The sequence below is a fragment of the Eurypyga helias genome, unplaced genomic scaffold (assembly GCF_000690775.1).
Source record: "Eurypyga helias isolate BGI_N326 unplaced genomic scaffold, ASM69077v1 scaffold1517, whole genome shotgun sequence".
NCBI lineage: Eukaryota > Metazoa > Chordata > Aves > Eurypygiformes > Eurypygidae > Eurypyga > Eurypyga helias.
The window spans coordinates 53,990-73,408 of record NW_010259594.1 but is presented as its reverse complement, the minus strand read 5'-3'; the positions used below and the strand labels follow the sequence as shown (position 1 = coordinate 73,408).

Sequence of the window (19,419 nt, the reverse complement as noted above, 5' to 3'; positions counted from 1 at the left end):
CCCCCCCCAAAAAAAAAAGTGCTATATAGCTGTTTTCTGCCCTGAAATGTGTTCTACATTTTTAATAAGATCCCAGATTGTCTGTAGCAGTGGCCATCTTTATTATTGCTATTATTTTACAAGGAGTGAATGCCTTTGCTTCTGTTGCACATGTGCACATTTACTACCTTTAATGGCTTGTTTAAATTAAATAACACAGTGCACTTAAATTCTGGGAGTCTTATTATCTCATTGAGATGCTGCCGCTCTTTTTGTATTGTGACAGAAACCCCTTGGTCAAATTGTATCTGTCTCTTTTTATCCCATTTTTACCAGTAGATAATGTTGCGATGAAAGATCCTCCGGACTTATTGGACAGGCAGAAATGCCTGGAGGCCTTGGCGTCTCTGCGGCACGCCAAATGGTTTCAGGTTGGCTATTTGTTCTTACCTTGTTGTTATTGTAGCCTTACGAGGTTTAATTTGAGACAGTTTTGATTTTAATGCCTCTTTAATTTCTGACTAGTCCCTAATAGAGCAAAGGCCTAGAATTCCCAAGTTGGAGCCGTACTGCACAAGGGCAAATGTGGCAGGTAGACAGCCAGCTGGTCTAGAGTTGTCATGAGGCTACAAAAGCAATCTTGACATTCTGCTTCCTTTTTTATATGTCTCTGTAGATCGAAGTATCTTATAACTCTTTATTTTGCATGAAGCTGATTAAGTATTAAGTAATAATAATTAAAAACAAAATTATCCCAGGACTCTGTTCGTTTAAAAAGAAAAGCAGAATTGAAGGCCGGGGTTTTGCAGGTGTATTGGAATCATTTTTTTGTTTTAGGCCAGGGCAAATGGACTAAAATCATGTGTAATTGTCCTTCGTATTCTGCGGGATTTGTGCAACAGAGTCCCTACATGGGCCCCACTGAAAGGATGGGTAAGTACAGAAAGAGTTAAAGGGCACACGGTCAGGTCTCAGATCTCCTGGGAATGGTAGAAGTGTCTGGACTGGAGAAGACAGTGCCTTGTATGAAACTCCTCCTTATGCCCCCTTCCCTCGGCTCCCCACTAACTGTTTCCCATGTAGAAAAGTGCTTATGGGAAGGAGAGAGAACATGAGTATTTGTTCAGTCTGTAGGATGGACAGATACCGTGGGAAGAGGCACAATGTTCTGGGGCCTTGCACATCCTCGTGGGTTTGCAGTAGAATCCCACGCGGTGCTGGCAAGTTTAGCTTTTCAAAGATACCCTGCTGCCGTGGCAGTGCTGCTCTCGCAGAGCATGCCGTTTCATCTGAGCAGGCTTGGGGTGGGCCAGATGTTCTGCATCTCCAGAGAGGAACCCTTTGTAGGTCAGGGGAGGCAGTGTTTTCTCTCACGTGGAAACCCTTTGAGAGGAGAACATGCCTGCAACTTAGCTTGAAAAGGCTCCTCCTTTTAGACTCCCTGGGCAGTTACTGTGCATCAGCTGTTTTCCTCAAAAGGTGACTCAGAGCAGGGAACAAATACATGTGCCACGAACTGTCCTCTGGGATGGATGTCTCTGTCCGTTAGACACGTAGGGGATTACAAATGAAGTAAACTGATGTGAATGTTCTTCCCCTCTACCCCTCCACATTTAACTGCAGTTACAGCTACCCTTGTGTCCATACTAATCGTAATTTAATGTCTTCTAGCCACTCGAGCTTATATGTGAAAAATCTATAGGTACTTGTAATAGACCTTTGGGCGCTGGGGAAGCATTGCGACGAGTGATGGAGTGTTTGGCATCTGGAATTCTGCTTCCTGGTAAGGGGCCAGATTAACTTCAGGAGCGCAAAATGTTGATCAGGCAGCATTGTTTTGCTGTTGCTGTATGATCAGATGAAAAATGCCTGCCTTGAACTCTTTAGCTGCAGTGGAGCAAAATGAATGGTTTCTTGTTTAAAATGAAAACAAAAATGAAGTTGCACAATTGTGGTGGTTTGAATGAGCACTTTCAAGGCAGTAGAAGTTAATGGGGAATGTTAGGTTTGTTTATAAATTAACTCCTATCTCATCGAGGGTTTGCAAACAAATAAATAGACCTAACAACTACCTGCTTTCTGTAGATTCATTGAAATCTACATGTCTGTCCAAATTATTTGGATTTTTAAAATCTACTGATTTTAATTCCCACTGTTTTACATAACCAGTGTTAACTTTGATAAGTTCTTTGTCCATTGCTGCAAGGGAATAAAATCTTGTGCACTGTTTGAACCCTTTACTGGAAAAGGTGCGCGTCCCGCTCGCTGAAGACCAAGACTAGCTGTTGCAATATCCATCAGTCCCCCATACTGCTTCTCGTTTACTCTAAATAATCTGCGTTGCTTCTTTCCCTCTTAGGAGGCCCTGGTCTGCATGACCCCTGTGAACGGGAGCCAACAGATGCTTTGTCTTACATGACAGTTCAGCAAAAAGAAGCCATTACACACAGTGCTCAGGTAGAAAACTCGTATGCCTGAGGAGCTCGGTGCTGTAACAGCAAAGATTTCAGTTCATTAGTACAATTTATTCTCTGCCAGGATAGCTTATGTTAATGGCAGTCCTGACAGTTCTTCCAATGTGCTACCTGGGAAGATTGAATGATGGTTCATGAGTGCAAGAGTTAAATGTGTGTGAAATTTAATCCTTAGAAAAGGCGGTTTAATGTCTGTGCACCACTTGCATCCCACCTCGAGTGCTTGTGGCACAGAGCCCTGGAGTAGGGTCAGCCCTTGAGTAGTCAGTGTGCCCTGCACTTTGTATTACTGAGATTAATGGGTGTTAGATTTCTAGACATTAGCATTTTCTGTAGCCATCATAGAAGATAGCCGTAGAAGCTCTCTTCTCATAGAAGTGAGTTTGTGCCTACAAACTTATTTAGGAACTTACACCACAGCACTACTTTACCTCAGTTGGCTGACTTACGTTTCTGCTGTCACCTTGTAGCATGCCCTCAGACTATCAGCCTTTGGTCAGATCTATAAGGTCTTGGAGATGGATCCCCTCCCATCAAATAAGTCATTTCAGAAATATTCCTGGTCAGTAACTGACAAAGAAGGTAGGTATCGTTTGCTCCAAAATACGTAATTGGGCAGTACACTAGGGGTTAATTTAGTGTGGGTGAAATTCCTGAGTTAGGTGCTGTGAATGCAAGGTAGAGGCTTTTCTGTGTGTTAAATGTGTTTCTTTTTTTAAAAAAATAAACATTGCTGGGAGAAAATCTGGAAGCTGTGTTCTCCAGAAGTACCAGCAGAGGAGCAGCAGTGCAGCTAGGGTATAGCTGATGATTTTCTTTAAGCTCAAAGTCCTTTATGGTCCAAAGAGTAAAAGTAGTGTTTCAGATTTTTAAGCTGGCAAAGAGGGTGTGGACTGATCAGAAAGCATATAACGAGTGTCCATAATATGAATTACTCAAGAATTCTTTCTAAAAAACAATATGCATCTAATAAATATAAATGTCTGTATCTGTTTTTGTAAAAGCAATGCTAATGGGGTTCTTGACTTAGACCGACTGTAAAAAGCAGGGCTGCAGTTGCATCACACGGTACTGCAAACGGGTGCCTTGCATGGCACAGTGCAGCGAGCAGTACGCTGATACTGGCTTACGTGTAGGCGTCAGCAAGCTTTGGCTGATGGTTGAGTTCATTGTAGGCATGCAAGGAACAGTGGGGCTTATCAGCCTCCTGCTATGGAATTTTGTTTTTCTGATAGCATATCCATATTACAAGGAAATTTATACCCTAGGTACAGGCTCATCTGCTCTTAAGAGACCATTTGAAGATAGTGTCGGGGATGATAAAGACCCAAATAAAAAAATGAAGCGTAATCTGAGGAAAAGTAAGTGCAACACCTCTCCATTCTGATTTCAAAGATCTATTGTATAGTTGGGGCTGGTTTAAAAGCTTCTGTGTGTTGCTGTGGAATAGCATGTGAGAAAGTCTTTGGAACGAAAAATGTTGTCTCTATCACCCCACATGCAGAATGTCAAACACATCTCTTATTGTGCATCTGAATTTCCCCGACATGTTTTACTAACAGAATGATTTGCATTTTTAAATGGGATTTCCCTCAAGTTAGAGTAGAACTTAAGTTGCCCAAGCAGCTGAGGTATTTTGTTGATAAGGTCCCTGTAGAGTGGGGGTTTGGGTTTTTTTTCCCCCAAGTACTGCAGTAACTTTGCTGTGGGAAGATTTGCCTTTTTGCATTTTTCCTCTTCTTGAGTTAGTTGTTGGTCCCTCAAGACCTCCCACAAGAAAAATAAAATGCTTAATCCACAAAACGTTGACATTGCATATGTGCACAGTCTAGAAGTCTCGGCATTGCTGGGATCCAGACAGTTCTGGGGGCTATTTTCATTGTGCTACTTTGGTGCCAGTTCTGGATCTGGCTCCTCACTACCTATAAAACTTGTTACTCCTTTATAGCAGCCAGGAATAGTACAGCAGGCTGCAAAAGAGCTGTGTTCGCAACGTAAATAAACCAAATGGGTAGTTATAGTTGTTACCCAAAAGCAGAATGGTTTCTTAAAGACTGAACAGCGTTAGGGCTGTCCCCAACCTCTGAGAGGCTGAGCGGTTGTTTTGGAATAGGATCACAGAATTGTTTTGGTTGGCAAAGACCTTTAAGATCATGGAGTCCAACCATCAGAGAATTGAAATTCTGAATTTTGCTCCTTTATACCGACAGAAGGCACTGAAATGCAAACTGTTTCATTTTTCTGTTCATCTCGTTTTGTTCATCACCCCTCTTTTTTTTTTTTTTTCTTTCCCACCCTTCCTCCCCCACCCCTTTCTACTATCTTGTACTAGTACTAGATAGTAAAGCAATAGATCTCATGAATGCCCTGATGCGGCTGAACCAAATCAGGCCAGGGCTTCAGTATAAGCTGCTGTCACAGTCTGGTCCAGTCCATGCCCCAGTCTTCACAATGTCTGTAGATGTTGATGGTACGACATACGAAGCCTCAGGACCTTCTAAGAAAACAGCCAAGCTCCATGTGGCAGTGAAGGTAAGGCAGCCTGAAGTAACCCGCTAACCCCAGAGTCTGGAACACAGAGTATGAAATATGCTTGGAACTAGTAATACACAAGGTCAAAATTAAAAAATTTGGATGAAGCTGAGCTACTACTGATGTAGTCCAGACAGAGCTGGGCGTGGTTCAGAGAGCATCACTGGTTTCTTACTAGCAGAGGGGAGGGAGAACCTCCCAGAGCTGTGCAGGTCAGCCTCACGTGACAATGGATTGAACAGTGTTTCAGTTATGGACTGGAGGGCATCAGTTCTGTTCTGTTCTGCTCCTTCCTCCTTTTGGTTTGAAAACAACATGTTGATGGCTCCCTCTTTCTCCTCCTCCTCCTATGTGTCCATTCCTGGGTTGTGAGCTCCTGGAAACACACAGTTGTTTCTTGTTTTCAGTGTCTGAAGAGTACCATTGGGATAAACAGTGTACATACGTGATTGGTTTCTGGTCCCTTTTCGGGTACTAGTCAACCTGCTGTCGCTTCCTGTAGGCGCTGGTGACAGAGCATAGGCCTGTAAAGCAGCGCTAGACTGGAACGCCCCGTATGAGTGTCCTTGGGCTGCACAAGGACGGTTCCGAGTACTAAAGCAGACCGAGCCTGCTGGGTTTCTGGGAAGAAATGAAAGTTTCCTACAGACAATTCATGTGAAAGAGAACCTCTTTTAATAGAGCAGCACTTACGATAGGATCAAGCCCATCTGTCACTCTGTGCTTCACTTTGTTTTGAACAAGAATTTCCTTTTTAGAAGCTTCATCTGGCAACTTTCTGCTTTCCTTTGATTTCAGATTTGAAAATCCCATTGTCCCATGTGCTTTCAAGTTCAAAGTGTCCAGAATTATCTGAGGGAATGTGTTGTTCCTCCAGGAAAAGTAGCTCTGCATGTGTGTCCTTCCAGACCTTCTGCCTCGTTCTTTTATTTTGCCTCCCTCCCTCCCTGCAATTGTTTAAGAGAAAAAAATAATACAAAACTTGCCCTGAAAAGCTGTGACTCCTCTGCCCTTGAACCTCTCTGCATCAGCCGGATCTGTGCTGGTGCCTACCCAGCTCTGTTTTTGCTAAATTTACACATAGACAAATCCTGGGCTACACTTCAAAACATCCCTGATCCAAGCCAAGAGGAAATGGGAAGTGTGGCAGAGACTAGCTTGTTTTCCCCTAGCCAGGCTGGGCTCTGCTTCCCCAGACTTAAAACAGGGAATATTGTGACCACTTCAGTTTCTAGATCTGACCTTTTTAAAATTCAGGAGCCCCGAAAATGCAGGCGAATGTACCACGGTTGTCGGGGGGCGCTGAGCCTGGAGTTACTGCAGTTCTTAGCTCAGTGTTGGAACACAGCAAGTTTCACATGCTTTGTTCTTGGGAGTGAGTTTTCTGGGGTGCTTCAGGCTCTTTTCAGATTCAGAGGCAACCCCATCCTTCTAGCTTCAGGGACATGGTTTGTGTTCCTCTTGGGTACCCGCTGGCCGTCGCCTGCAGTTTCCCAGGAAGCTCCAGAAGCACCATCTTGTAGAAGTACAAGGCTTTAATTCTCCCAAGGCTCTTTGTCTTATTACCGCACAGTCCATCTCTTGATCTGTCCATACGCACATGGGGGAGGATGCTGTGCAGATCAGTCTCCTCATGGTGCTGCTACGCAGTGTCGTGCAGGGGATGCACGGCTGCATTTTAATCTATTATTATACAAGGCATTCTCGATGATGAATGATGCTCTTGAGCAATCACTGACTTTGAGACTAAAATTTCTGTTGGTGTTGATTTTGCTTTTGGAAACCTGGAACTATTTTCCCCATTGCTGTGTGGTTTTCTGCATTTCAGCATAGGAGAAAACGTTTTTCTAAACAATCTGCCTTTATGAAGTGTATGGTGGACACTGTTGTGATCAGCTCTGTATTTGTTTCTGTACTGCTGTCTATTCTGCAGTTTATTTCATGTGGGTTTGTTGTAGGTTTTACAAGCAATGGGGTATCCAACTGGTTTTGATGCAGATGCGGAGTGTATGAGTTCTGATGAAAAATCAGATACTGAAGGTAAAAATGAAACCACGTCTTCAATCTCAAGCAATAATACTGGAAATTCCACAGCAGACACCTCCGCTACCCTAGAGGTGAGTGTTGCTTTAGAAAGTACAGGTGGTGGAGAGGTGTGGGGTTTGGGTATATTTTTTTTTTCCCTCTCCTGCCAGAGGAGGATGACATTTTAGTCAGGGTGGGTGAGGAATGAAGAGATGGTTTCCAGTCTCGGATCTGGCATAGATTTTGTGTCACTCCAGACAACTGATCTTTGTGCCTCCTTTCCGTAAGTTTAAGGTGTGGTAGCCTTAATACTCATACGCGTAAGACCATAAACTCTTTTTACCGTTGAGAAACCAGGAGAGTTGAAACTCCTGCTTAGGTGTCACCCTTCCACCCTTTTCTTCCCGATTTCCTCAACCAGTGGTTGTAATTGCCACCAGGGATTTTAGAGAAGCATCCGATGCAGAGGCTAAGAACAGCTGTAATTTGTAGATTGCTTTGCCTGCCCGATAGCGCTGCGGCAAGCTCTCTGGGGGCTGCGCTGATAAACCGGTGCGGATCCCTGCTTTCTTCTTCATTATAATGGTTTTTTCCAGGACTACAGGAGAGTTGTGCTGTAAATATACATGTTCTATTCTTCGAATATTTGTGAAAATATTAAAGCATTAATTTCTTCAGTTGGAAGCCACTTTATTTCCAGAGAGCGTAATCACAGACAACTCAATTCACATGTATTGAATCCATGGAGACAGTTCCAGGGAAGGGAAAAGGGGGGCATTTAATACTCAACAAACTGACCTGTTAATTTTCCTTTAAAATACACATTTATTATGTTTTATCGCAAAAGTGGGTAATATTTTAAGGCGACCAAGATGATTTCCCAAGCAGCATGACTTTGGGTTTCCATGTTTGCACTCTTGAGACACTTGGCCTTCAAAGGCCAGGTCCTGGTACTAGGACTCCAGACTTTCACCCAGAATAAAGAGTTGCTTTTGGAAACTGTTTTGATCCCTTAACTATGTTTTCCTCCACTAGCCAGGAGTCAGTTGTATCTGTAGCTGAGTGCACTCCAGTGCAGGCTGATTTCTGCTTTACCTCCCTTGCTTCCCAAACACGGGTATTTCTGCTGCAACATGTGACCCGGGGTATGAGACTTCTTCAGAGCTGGGCGGTGCCAGGACATAATTAGATCGAGCAGCAGAGATGTGTGCGAGGTTGGGAAGGCTGATGCCTCCTTCCAGTGATAAGGCCTTCGATTTCAAGGAACTTGACACCACGGCCTCAGCTTCAGCTTTGGGTGCTCTCAGGGCTGGTGTAATGTTGTTTGTGTAGACACCAGAGCAGCCACGAGGACAGTCGCCCTCACCAACAGAAAGAAGAAGGGTGTGACCTGTTTTCTCTTTCCATCCGCTGCTCAAGCGCAGCATGTTACGCTGAGGCCAAGGCAGCGTTTCCTTTGATCCAGGTCTGTTCCTGGCCGTGTGTCACCGCAAGCCACAACGCTGTAGATGCTTGCCTTTTGAGGAGATACCAGCTCTAAAGCAACACCATAAATGTCTCTGTAGGTAAGAACTCAGGGGCCTATACTCACAGCAAGTGGCAAAAACCCAGTGATGGAGCTTAATGAAAAAAGAAGAGGCCTGAAGTACGAGCTCATCTCCGAGACAGGTGGAAGCCATGACAAGCGCTTTGTGATGGAGGTGAGTGAGGCAGATACAGAGGTGGTACGTGGTTTTCTTAACAGGGCTTCAGTCTTCGGAGTTGCTTGCTGCTGCAGCTCAGGTGTTTTGTATTTTCCTTTTTGCAGTGCCCATCTGTGGTGGTGATGTTTTCAGGTGTTTGTATCTCTGATTGCTGCTGTGATGATTAGACTGAGGAAAGGAGTGTCTTATGCTTTAGGAAAATACAGTGAGAATTGAAACTGGATTGTGACAGCCCCAAACGACATCATGTCTTGACAGGAGGAGGGAAATAGAAGATCCAAAGCTTGATAAAAATACCTGATTGGCAAATTTTTCAAACACTAACCCCATGTCAGTGATCTGATCAGAATCTCCTCTTGTCAGCTTGCCAGGGGTGTTTGGAATAACTAGCAGAGACTAAACTCTTCTTGATCTACGTGTGCTCTCTCTGAAGTAGCACTGGGCTCTAGTGTGGTATGAGGTAACATCCCAGTTAAACAGTGTATGTATAATGTAGGCAAGGATGTTAGTGTGTAGGACATTGATAAAGATGGGGGAGCTTCAAATAATTCCCAACCCCCCTGTTTCCTCGCAGTATCATTCATGTGCTGAGAAACGCAAGCATGTTGGCTAAATTTAGTGGCAAATACATAGAGCGGTCCTCTTTGGCACTTGTAGTTTCCAGACCCCTAGTACCTGCAATACAGTGGTTCACAGGATCAGGTGGGCATTCTGTATCAGCTTCATGATCTGGAAGCAATGGAATTCTGTCACAAACACACTGAGGGTTTTACTACTGAAGGTCTTTATGGATGGCACGTCCTGACGAGTGGGTGCAGCATGGTTTTCCCAAGGATACATACTAGGCATAAACTCATGTCTCAATTTTCAGGTAGAAGTAGACGGGCAGAAGTTCAGAGGTGCAGGCCCAAATAAGAAAGTAGCAAAAGCAAGTGCTGCATTAGCAGCACTTGAAAAACTCTTTTCTGGGCCTAATGCAGCAAACAACAAGAAAAAGAAAATTCTTCCTCAGGTAAGAATTATTACTTGCTTTTTGGACTGCTCTTTTATCACAGCTCTGGGTTGTTTTGGGAACTTCTGCAGGAAGCAAGTGATTTCAGTCTCAGGTTTCTATTTTTATTCTTCAGTAATAACTGCAATAAAACAATCGATAGGTGGGACCGTATTGTGGGAAATACAGTGGAAAAGGTGGCACACAGAAAGAGGGGTGCTGAGTAGCTGGAGGAGATACAAGGGGCATGGTTCAAGTGACGATGTGGAAGTCTGTTGTGTTTCAGGCCAGAGCCATAGTGTGCTCCTTCTCGTAAGATAGCGTCACTTAGGGCATAGGCCATTCCTGGCCAGGTAAAGGCCTTAACTCTACAGTCTGGAGTAAGCTGAGATTTTTGCACCTTTTTTGCCCCTTTTCAACTTTTCAGATGACCCATTTTGTTTGGTGAGGAGGACTTGTATAGTAAAAGGCTCGGTCTTGTCCGTTAGGTTTAACAGCCACAATGATCTCTCAAATCTGTTAAGGTTGAACAGAGCAGAAACTAAACGGTGTTGTTCCTCCGGAGGACTACAGTCTGAACTAAGTCCTGAGGATTACAATTTCTCTCTTTTGTGCCAATACATTAGGATTTTTCTTGTCATTCCATGCTGGAGCAGACTGCATCATAAAATACACTAAAAAAAGATAACAGCCAACTTCTATTTTTGTTTTTGTTCTGGACCTAGTAAGGCCTCTCTCCTTCACTAAGACCTCTGGTGTTTTTAAGGAGTTTTTAAGTTTCCATTACTGTGTTGCTAGTCTAGTAAATCTGAAAAACACTCCCTCGCAGGATACTGTTCGAGATGCAGTTAAAAGATGAAATGACCTGATTCAGACTCCTAAATTCTCTTTTTGTTGTTGTTCATGTGTTCTCTTTTCAGGAGGTCAGTGATGGCAGTGACTGCCAAACTTGTCTTTGAAATACCTGGATTTGCATGATTTTATTGTTTTCAGGGGAGAGTCAGGGCACCTAGTACAGCAAAGCTGTGCTGTGATGCACTGGGCAATAGCAGCTTCTGTAACTCCCTGCCGTTCTTCCGCTTGTAGGTGGTGACAGTGGGAAAAGCCAGGCAGCATTCTCATAAAGTTAGGTTAAAGCAGTGCAGTATTTTCATGAAGTGGCTTTTTGGAGTGAAATCCTGGCCCTGCTGAAGTTGTAGGTGCAGAATGGTAGGAGAGAAGCAAAGACAATGTTGACATCAAGGAGAGGAAGCTTGTAAGGAGGTGGGAAAAACAGCAGCAAGGTACAGCAGAGAGAGCGTCAGAGCCACCAGCGTTCGTTGATGTCCATGTGACCCAAACTGAGGTAAATAACGCCTGGTCTGACCACGCCAACTGCCAGGTCTGAGGGAAGGGAACATGCCTGGCCAGGGACTCTCTGGGTTTCTGTCAGTCAGATTCTTTAGGGCAGTACTTCTCCAGTCTGTATTCCGCCTGGAACAGAACTGGTGCATCAAGCATGTTTGAAGAGGCGGTGGTTTAATGCAGATGTCCTCGCATTGCCAGCAACACACTCTGAATTCCTGTTTTTTATTACCCTGGACAGACTAAAGGGGTTGTCAATACAGCTGTTTCTGCAGCAGTCCAGGCTGTTCGAGGCAGAGGACGAGGTGCTTTAACACGAGGGGCATTTGTTGGGGCAGCTGCTGCTACTGGATATATAACACCAGGTAAGGCATGACTCTTGACACCTAACAGTTTAATTTTATCTGCTGGAGTGTTCTTTTCCACGTGTGTCAGTCACCTATGCAAGTGATTTCTTCAGCTTTTATCATCCAGGGTGAAGCAGAAGGAAGAATTCAGGTGGTTTTAAATAAATCAAAGAGCTGAAAAACTGGCAGGACCTGTCCTTTATGAGTGTGCAGCTTGAAGCTCAGTTTGCACAGAGCACACAGTTATGGGCATAATGGCTTTCCTGGCTTTATTATTTTATTATCTGTCTTATTCATAGTTCACTGCTATGGCACAATTCCCGAATCTTTCTTCCTGGCTAAGAACCTCCAGGACCATATGCCCTTTAGCATTAGGAATGGTTTTCCCAAGATGCCCTTGTGGAGATGACGTTGGCAGGCTCAGGGGTCACTGTGCTCCCAGAAACCTTCCACGAGTTGCACATGATGGTACAGCATCCCTTATCCCTTATCCCTTAGCTTCTCTGGTGGCCAGAACCCAAAAATAACAGCATTTCCATTCAAACTCTGTCTGGCATTAATTTACCATCCTTGCTGCGTTGCTGTGATCAGCAGAAACATCTTCTGAAATCCAAGGGCCGCCTTGCTCACATTTATCCTTGGCGCTTACCACACAGAGCAGGTGAGTTGCTAGTCAGGGTACCACTGCTGATTCCTTGCAGCAGGTTTGCAGCCATCAGAAGCAAAACTGTTCCAGCTTGAAGAGCGGAAGTGCTGAGCTACTGCTGGCTGGTACGAAGTAGCATAGAGTTTTGTTGTTGGGTCGTTTTTAATACGACAGGCACATTGATGGTAAGGTGTTGAAATGTAAGCACAAGAAAATTTGAACCAAACGTTCACTTTCTCATTGCCCTGACTTTTCAGAGTGCGTTGTTCTTTTGTGACTCCATGGCATGTCTGAGCCTGGCAGGTGATGTGTGAAGGAAATCTAGATCTTGTTTTCACTTGGAATAAGAATCACAAATTTCTAAGAATGAGATGCTGGAGATTCCTCAGTCAAAGCCAATCCAATAGCTTCCAAATCATAAAATTGATATTCCTCACGCTCAGGTTTTCACGTTACAGCGTGAGCCCTAATTACACCCTCAGCAGTTCACCCATGCTAGTAGCACAGCCTGTGGTTTGGTAGGCTTGCTTCCTGGCACAGTCAAGAGCGCGTTGTCTTCATTGTTCCTGTATGCTGATGTAATAATAAATATTAAAAAACAGTAATTCATTTTTAATGGCTGTTAACATTGGGTTTGGAACTCTTTCTGCCTGAGGAGTCATTTATGAGACACTTTAACCTGCTAGGGGCATGCTTCTTGCCAGCATGGAATTACTCCAGAAATAGGTGTAATTTCCCAGTGACTGTAGTTGTTAAGCTTCATCCCCTATTCTTCTCAGAAATCCCTTGCTCTCTGTGATGGATGCAAGCGATCCAACCACAAAAACCTGTGAAGCCTTCATGAACTACTGAGGTGTAATAACGCAGATTGGTGTTACCACTGTTGCTTTTGTCTCACTCCAGAGTCATGGCTTAGAACTTTGGGAGGGAAGATGTCGTTCTTTGTCTGCCTTCTGGTGTTCAGATGTCCTTTGTGAAACTCTTTTGACTGTTCGAAGTGGCAGAGAAAGCAGAATTCACAGGAGCTTTACTGAGGATGATGTGGTATCTGCCACGGGCCTCTAGCATTCCCCTCTTGATAGTGGATGTTAGGGCCAATGCCTATTCCGTGCATTGGACTGTATTTTACAAGGAGCATAAGCCAATACAGGATGTCTGGATCATGCCAACTCCATTCTCTGACAGTACTTGAGGGCTTCAGCTGAAAGCAAATGCTCAGGAAATGAAATATGGAATTCAACTCTGATGCTGAGGCGTCAGAAAGTCATTGGGTAGCTTGTTCTTCAAGCCACCATGTCGAAGGTTTTTAGTGTTTTCAGCAATATGTATTAGCGTGAGTTTGTTTTTCCTGTTGCCCTCCTTCGTGTACCAGAAGGGGTGCTTCTCTGTGCGCTGGTGTGCCAACACCAATTGCCTGCAGATGCTGTAGGAAGTGGAACCCACCCCTTCTCTGTTTGTGTTGCAGGCTATGGAGCGCCATATGGGTACAGTACAGCTGCGCCAGCTTACGGTACGTATAGCCCAGTAATTCACAAGTTAGAAATGATACAGAAACTGTTGTGGCAGTCCAAATGTGGCAGTCCAAGGAGAAATTCAAAGAGATTAAAGCTTTTAAACCATGACAACGACACTTCTATGCCATAACCTTGTGGTTCTTTTTTGGTTGGAGTAGCTTTTTTGCCTATGCTTTGCCTGATTTGTGGAAGGACTGCTTGTTCTAATTGCTTGTTCCCTTTCATACTGAAACTGAACCAAACTAGTTCTCTTACTTTTTACAGCCAATCTGTGCTCCATTCAAAGACTACCGAAGGGCCTATTTCAGCACCTCTGACCAATATTTCTCTAAATGGCATTACAGTAACATTGCCAAAATGCTTGTCCCCAAGCGTTAAGTGGCTTGTGGACAAAGCTCCCTTAAAGCTGTCAGCTCGGCCATCTATGTGCATATCCACCCACCCTCCCTCCTGCAGGCTAAAGCACTGCTGCTTGGGACAAGCAGAATGGTTTCTGGGTAGTGTATTCCGCTAGCAATCAGATTGCAAGGAAGCTAGGACATGGAATTTGCCACAATGCGTTTTACTAAGAAACATGGTGATATTAGGCTGGCAAAGCACTGGTTTCATGAAGATTGTAAACTGATAATCAGAGAGCTCTGACGGAAGGGTTTTTCTTAACTCAGCTTCTCCCTACCTGCTGGCTTTTGTTACGCTAGACTAACAACGCATACCTCTAACCGGCCCTTTTGGTTACTTTGAATGAGGTTTATGTGGCAATGGGAGCAGAGCGGTTTGGGGTCAGTGATATGTCCTGGCACACAAGAAGCAAGCGCACTGGAACCAGTCCCACTGTCCTTCGTGTCGCAGGGACTGGGTGAAAGCTTGCTGCTCAGATGACAAGCTGAGTTGTTGCAAGGTCTGCAGTTTCTCATACGGGAAACTAAGCCTGCAATTTGCTATTAATTTTGTAGCATTTGTCATACTTGTTCCTCTCAAATTTGGATGGCTCGGGCAATACCAACTCCCCTGATAGCATTCTAAAAGCTAAAAATATTTTGAAACATTGATTTTGTTAGTTCCCTTTAGAGGTGTGAAGTATAAACAGTGGAAGAATGCTGCTGCTTTACTGAAAATACTCGCTTTTCTTGGCTAAGACCGGCAGTGTTTCCACTACATCCTCCAAGGGGATGGAGAATGGGCTCATGGGCTGCACACCTGGTGTGGAATTCTCCCTTCAAAACTGAAGCCAACCTCTCGAGTTTTAGAACTCCTGCCCCCTTGAGTGGCCAAGTGCTTTGGCAGAAGGGCAGCTGAGAGCAGTGCAGTCCCAGAGTGTTCTCTGAGTGTTGTCTCTCCTGTTGCATTTCCCAAGAACAGCTACATGTTTTCTCAAGGAAAAAGGAAAGGAGGTTTAGTTCAGGGCGTACTTCATGGTGTGGATTTTTAAAAAATCCCTTTGGTTCTTTCCAAGCAATAGTCAGGGGCTATAGCTTAAGATAGGTAACTGCACGTATGTGTTTGTACAAGCAGTGACACGTAGTGATGTAAGAGGAATCCCTGCTGAAGGAAAGAATACAATTCTTTTCTTGCAGCTTTTCTTGCTCTTCTCATTCATTCCTTCTGTTTTTTTCTCATGATGCCTATTTTGGGAGCTGGATTTTAACCATTTAGCTGTGTATGTGTGACATATCACTGACTTCAAAGCATTGTGGAATTGAATGCCCCCATTTTTCACATAAAGAGTTTCTGTTTTTAATGTCTTATGATTGTGATGCGAAGTACTGGGATAATGCTTTTTGGCTGTAAGGTAAACGTCTCTTTGCCTTTGTAAGCTGTTGCATGTTGGGAAACTTCACTTTGATCATCTGGTGCTCTGGAATACCTGCTGTTGCTGCTTTGTGATTTCTAAATGGATATCTAGGTTAAATACTAGAATTTAACTAGGCAAGATTAAAAACAAACAAACAAACATTTAAGTGTGCAGAAGTTTGCGAGGCCACAAGAACTTTATAATAATCATGAAATCAGGCAGACGTTAATCTTTCCAGATTTGCCACTTCAATACAGGAGAGGAGATGCAGAATAATGAGGCAGATGCAGAAGTTACTGTAGGTGCTTGATTTTTGTCTGACCTACCTGGATGTTTATTAAAACTGCTGAAGAATTTCCCTGTGAGTTCTCTGTTACTCACAGCAGTGCCTGTTGAGAATATCTGCAGTTGTAACTGGCCTGTGAAATTAACTCAGGACGTAGAACTAGATAGTAGAGATTAATTACCATAAAGATTATGAAATAGAGCTTTGAGTCCAAATACACACTCTGCTTTTGAGAATATTGCTTACTTTCATTTTACCAAACACCAGGACAAAAATAAAAGCAAACTTTAAGCTAACCATCTGTTTGAAATAGTGCAAAGTGTTGATGTGTTACTGTTACGGGACTCTGCACCCTAAAATCACATTGACTGACTGATCTGGAAAAGGTTAATGAGAACAATGCTGTAAGCTCTTACCTGACTTTCTTGGATCACTGAACTTATTTGGAGTCCTCTCCCTTTCTTCTCTCTGTAGGTTTACCCAAGAGAATGGTTCTGTTACCAGTTATGAAATTCCCAACTTATCCTGTTCCCCACTACTCATTCTTTTAGCAAATGGCAGAAGCTAATTCCTATTGATTGAACAACACAGTACAGTACAGAATGTTAGAAGAAAAAAAGCCTTTTTATCCTGTTTTCTTTGAACACATACTTGAGCAAAGTCATTTGTAAAGAAACATCTTTTTCCTACTTTTTGATTTTAACAAAATGCAAATTTAGTTCTCTAAAACTTGAAAAAAAATGTTCTGTGAAATGTTACCTCATTTTCAAATAACTTATACCAGCCTTCTGTTATAGGGAAGAACTAGAAGCTTAAATCTTACGTTTTAAATGAAGTATCCGATTATGTAAAATTAAATTTGTGAAGGATGTATAGAATATAAAACACTGATCACAAATAAACTGTTTTGTTGTAACACAAGAGTACTGCCTGTTTCCTAATGCAGTCGCACAGATTCAGTTAATCACCTGTACTTGTTGTAGGGTTATTAAATGCAGGGCATAGTTCTTTAAAAAATAAAAAATAAAAATGTAAAAAAAACCCCAAACCCGCACAATAGAAACTTTACAGTTAACATTTAACTTTGTAAATATGGTGTGTAATAAACTTAGTAAAGTATGGGTTAAAATATTGTTTTATCTTATTTTTTATAGTTAAGCATCAGTACCTGAGTTTTCTTAGTCTTTAAGATGAGCATACTGTAACTGTGATTTTAGACACAGTCGTAATTACCCGAGAAGGCTTTACACTTGTACACAAAATACTGAAAACCAAACAAAACAAAGGGAATTAATCTTAGACTGTCTCTCTGTATTAGGTTACATTCTGTGAAATAAGTATTAAGCAAAGGCAGCTCCCACAGAAGGACTCTTGTTATGTAATTATAGGGATACACAATTAAGTCCGTATTGCCCAGAGAAAGGACGACAACAATGTTACAATCAGGTTCTTTAGAGCTGAAAAGCTGTTTGTTTTCCTTTCTTTTCTGTTTTTACAAAAAAAGAAACAAACAAAAAAAGAAACAAACAAAAAAAGAAACAAACAAAAAAGAAAATAAAATTGTACTTGTTCTTGTGGCCTTCTTCACTTTTAAGATTGTCTGCCCACCCTTGATTTTCCATCCATCATTTCTACAGAAAGCATTTTAGTTGTCAATCTTGTATTAAAACAAAGGGTTCTCCTTTTCCCCCTGACATTTGTGAGAATCTAAAGCAGCAACACGGTCCCCATGAAAACTTGCTATTTAATTGTCCCAGTTCTTGTTGAGTGCTGCTGTGAAAAGTGACACACTTCAGCCATAGGCCAGTACGTTGAGTTGGTGCTCAAACCGAAACGATCTCCTTTCCGATGAGGAGTGTGTGCCCCGTCTGAAATTCCCGGACAGGCCCCAGCTCCAGGCTGTCTCCGTGTGTTGTAGAGTTGTGCGTAAAATCCGCTGTGGGCGCTAACGGGGGATTCACATAGTCTTTATTAAGGTATCACCCCGCAAAATAAGCAGCGTTGTTGGCCGCGCTTCTCTGCTCAGGCGTCACCCGTTGCTTTTCCGTAGGGTCTGCCCTAGCTGTAAAACTGCCTTTACGCAAGGCGGGGTGAGCTTCCTATGTGAAGAGGGTGTAGGAACGGTGCTCAAAGCCCTGTAAAATTCTGCCCCTACACCCCCTGTTACAGGGACAGAAATATTAGAAAAGCATAAGGGGTGGCTTACGTAACAGGCTGCTTTTCTTGGAATTAACAGCAGCCGTTACTCTTCAGAGAAGTACTTGTGCTTAGGAACGTGTTTACATCTTACACGGTTTTTCTTCTGCTGTACTCTCGCTTTCGTTTGGTGTTGGTGGTACTTTAATAAAAAGCAGCTCTGTTGCCAAGTAGTGGCGAGCCCGCTGCTGTCATCCGTGCGTTAGTGTTGGAATAACGAGCAGGGTCTCGGGGCTGCAGTCAAATTGGAGCGGTGCTCAGAAATCACTCATCTGTTTTGCTGGCCTATGGATGAAAGGAAGCCATCACGGAGCAGAAAAAGCATGGCTGATAAGAGCCCATTTTTGTTAATCAAATATTCATTAAAGGAATCTTTCCTCTGCACACGCCCCCCCTCCCCCCCCCTTTTGGAGTTCCCCTGATTGGCAACTGTTTGTAGTCTCTTTTTTCTTTTTTTTTTTTTTCCCCCAATCCCCAGCTTTGTAAAATTTCAAACAAAATATTCTCTGAACCAATTCAATACGATGAACGTTGCTAAGCCAAACAACTTGTTCCTATTTCAAAAACCAGGAGGGCGCTATGCTCTTTTCCAACATGATGGCAGTCATTTCAGATGATTTATAGAAGTCATTTTTTATTTTTTGTCATTTGTTGGGAGTTACTAACCACATTGTAAACTTGCCCCCCTTGCTGCATATTTTACATTTCTCTGCTTTACTGAAAATATGAATGAGCTGTCAGTTCTTTGTTTAGAAGGTGGTAACCTTGGAAGCGTTAGATGTTTCAATACCTTCAAAGACTCAAAAGTGCCCGTTTTACAATGAAAATTCCACTTGCAGCTGAAAGAGCAGAGAAATTTAAATGGAGCTTTAGCTTCAGCCAGTCTCTGAAATTAACGTGAAGTTTTTGCTTCTCTGCTCTTTTCCCACTGTAGGTGGTTTTTTCATTGACAGTCCCTATTGCCAGCCTCTCAGCATCGCACCTTTTATTATTCACTTGGGCCCTCAAGATTTCTTCTCTGACTTCTAGAACCATCAGGTTGTGTGGCTCGAAATGGCATTTTGTACATGTCTTAAAAGCAAGAACAAACGTGGCTCGTTTTGAGGTTTCTCAACTTCAGACATGGAATCTGAGCTTTTTTCCTTTTTCTTTTTTTTTTTAAGCGTTTTTCTCACTTCTTGAACTTTGTTCCATTTAATGAAAAGCAATACTTACTCCAAGCCACAGTCCTTTCTTTGGGTACATAGCAATACATGTGTGTATACTTCTGGTTATTTCTCTACACTAGAAGGGAAAGACTGGTGTGCTGGGGGGGAAGCCATGCACCAGAAGACAAACAAAGTCTAGCAGAGTGCCTGCTTTAAGCAGTGAATCCTGCTGTAACTTCACTATTTAAGCACTTCAGAATTTTAATACTATGACTGTATTTGCATGTGTCCTGTACAGATTGCTACAAAGACTTACAATGGTCACTCTTGAAGCAGTAGTGCTTTGTACCATTGTGCATGTCAGCAGACATGAAATGTAGCAAAAAGGCAGAAGAAAAAATAGCCTATATATTTTTTTTTCCAAAAGCTAATTAAATGATAT

General features: G+C 43.0%; 1 protein-coding gene across 2 annotated transcripts in view; it reads left to right on the top strand.

Annotated features, from left to right (window-relative positions):
• STRBP (spermatid perinuclear RNA binding protein) overlaps positions 1–16,650 on the top strand; it is a 30,300-nt gene extending 13,650 nt beyond the window's left edge. Inside the window, exons 5-17 of one of the 2 annotated variants that reach the window (XM_010154684.1) lie at positions 316–410; positions 817–912; positions 1,651–1,762; positions 2,339–2,436; positions 2,924–3,035; positions 3,722–3,814; positions 4,786–4,985; positions 6,944–7,102; positions 8,576–8,710; positions 9,585–9,725; positions 11,290–11,413; positions 13,507–13,551; positions 16,108–16,650. In XM_010154684.1, coding sequence (XP_010152986.1) covers positions 316–410; positions 817–912; positions 1,651–1,762; positions 2,339–2,436; positions 2,924–3,035; positions 3,722–3,814; positions 4,786–4,985; positions 6,944–7,102; positions 8,576–8,710; positions 9,585–9,725; positions 11,290–11,413; positions 13,507–13,551; positions 16,108–16,184 — 1,487 coding nt within the window. In that variant the 3' untranslated portion in view covers positions 16,185–16,650. The remainder of the gene's footprint in view (positions 1–315; positions 411–816; positions 913–1,650; positions 1,763–2,338; positions 2,437–2,923; positions 3,036–3,721; positions 3,815–4,785; positions 4,986–6,943; positions 7,103–8,575; positions 8,711–9,584; positions 9,726–11,289; positions 11,414–13,506; positions 13,552–16,107) is intronic. The other variant, XM_010154686.1, reaches the window with a different exon arrangement.
• Positions 16,651–19,419: the final 2,769 nt, after the last annotated feature.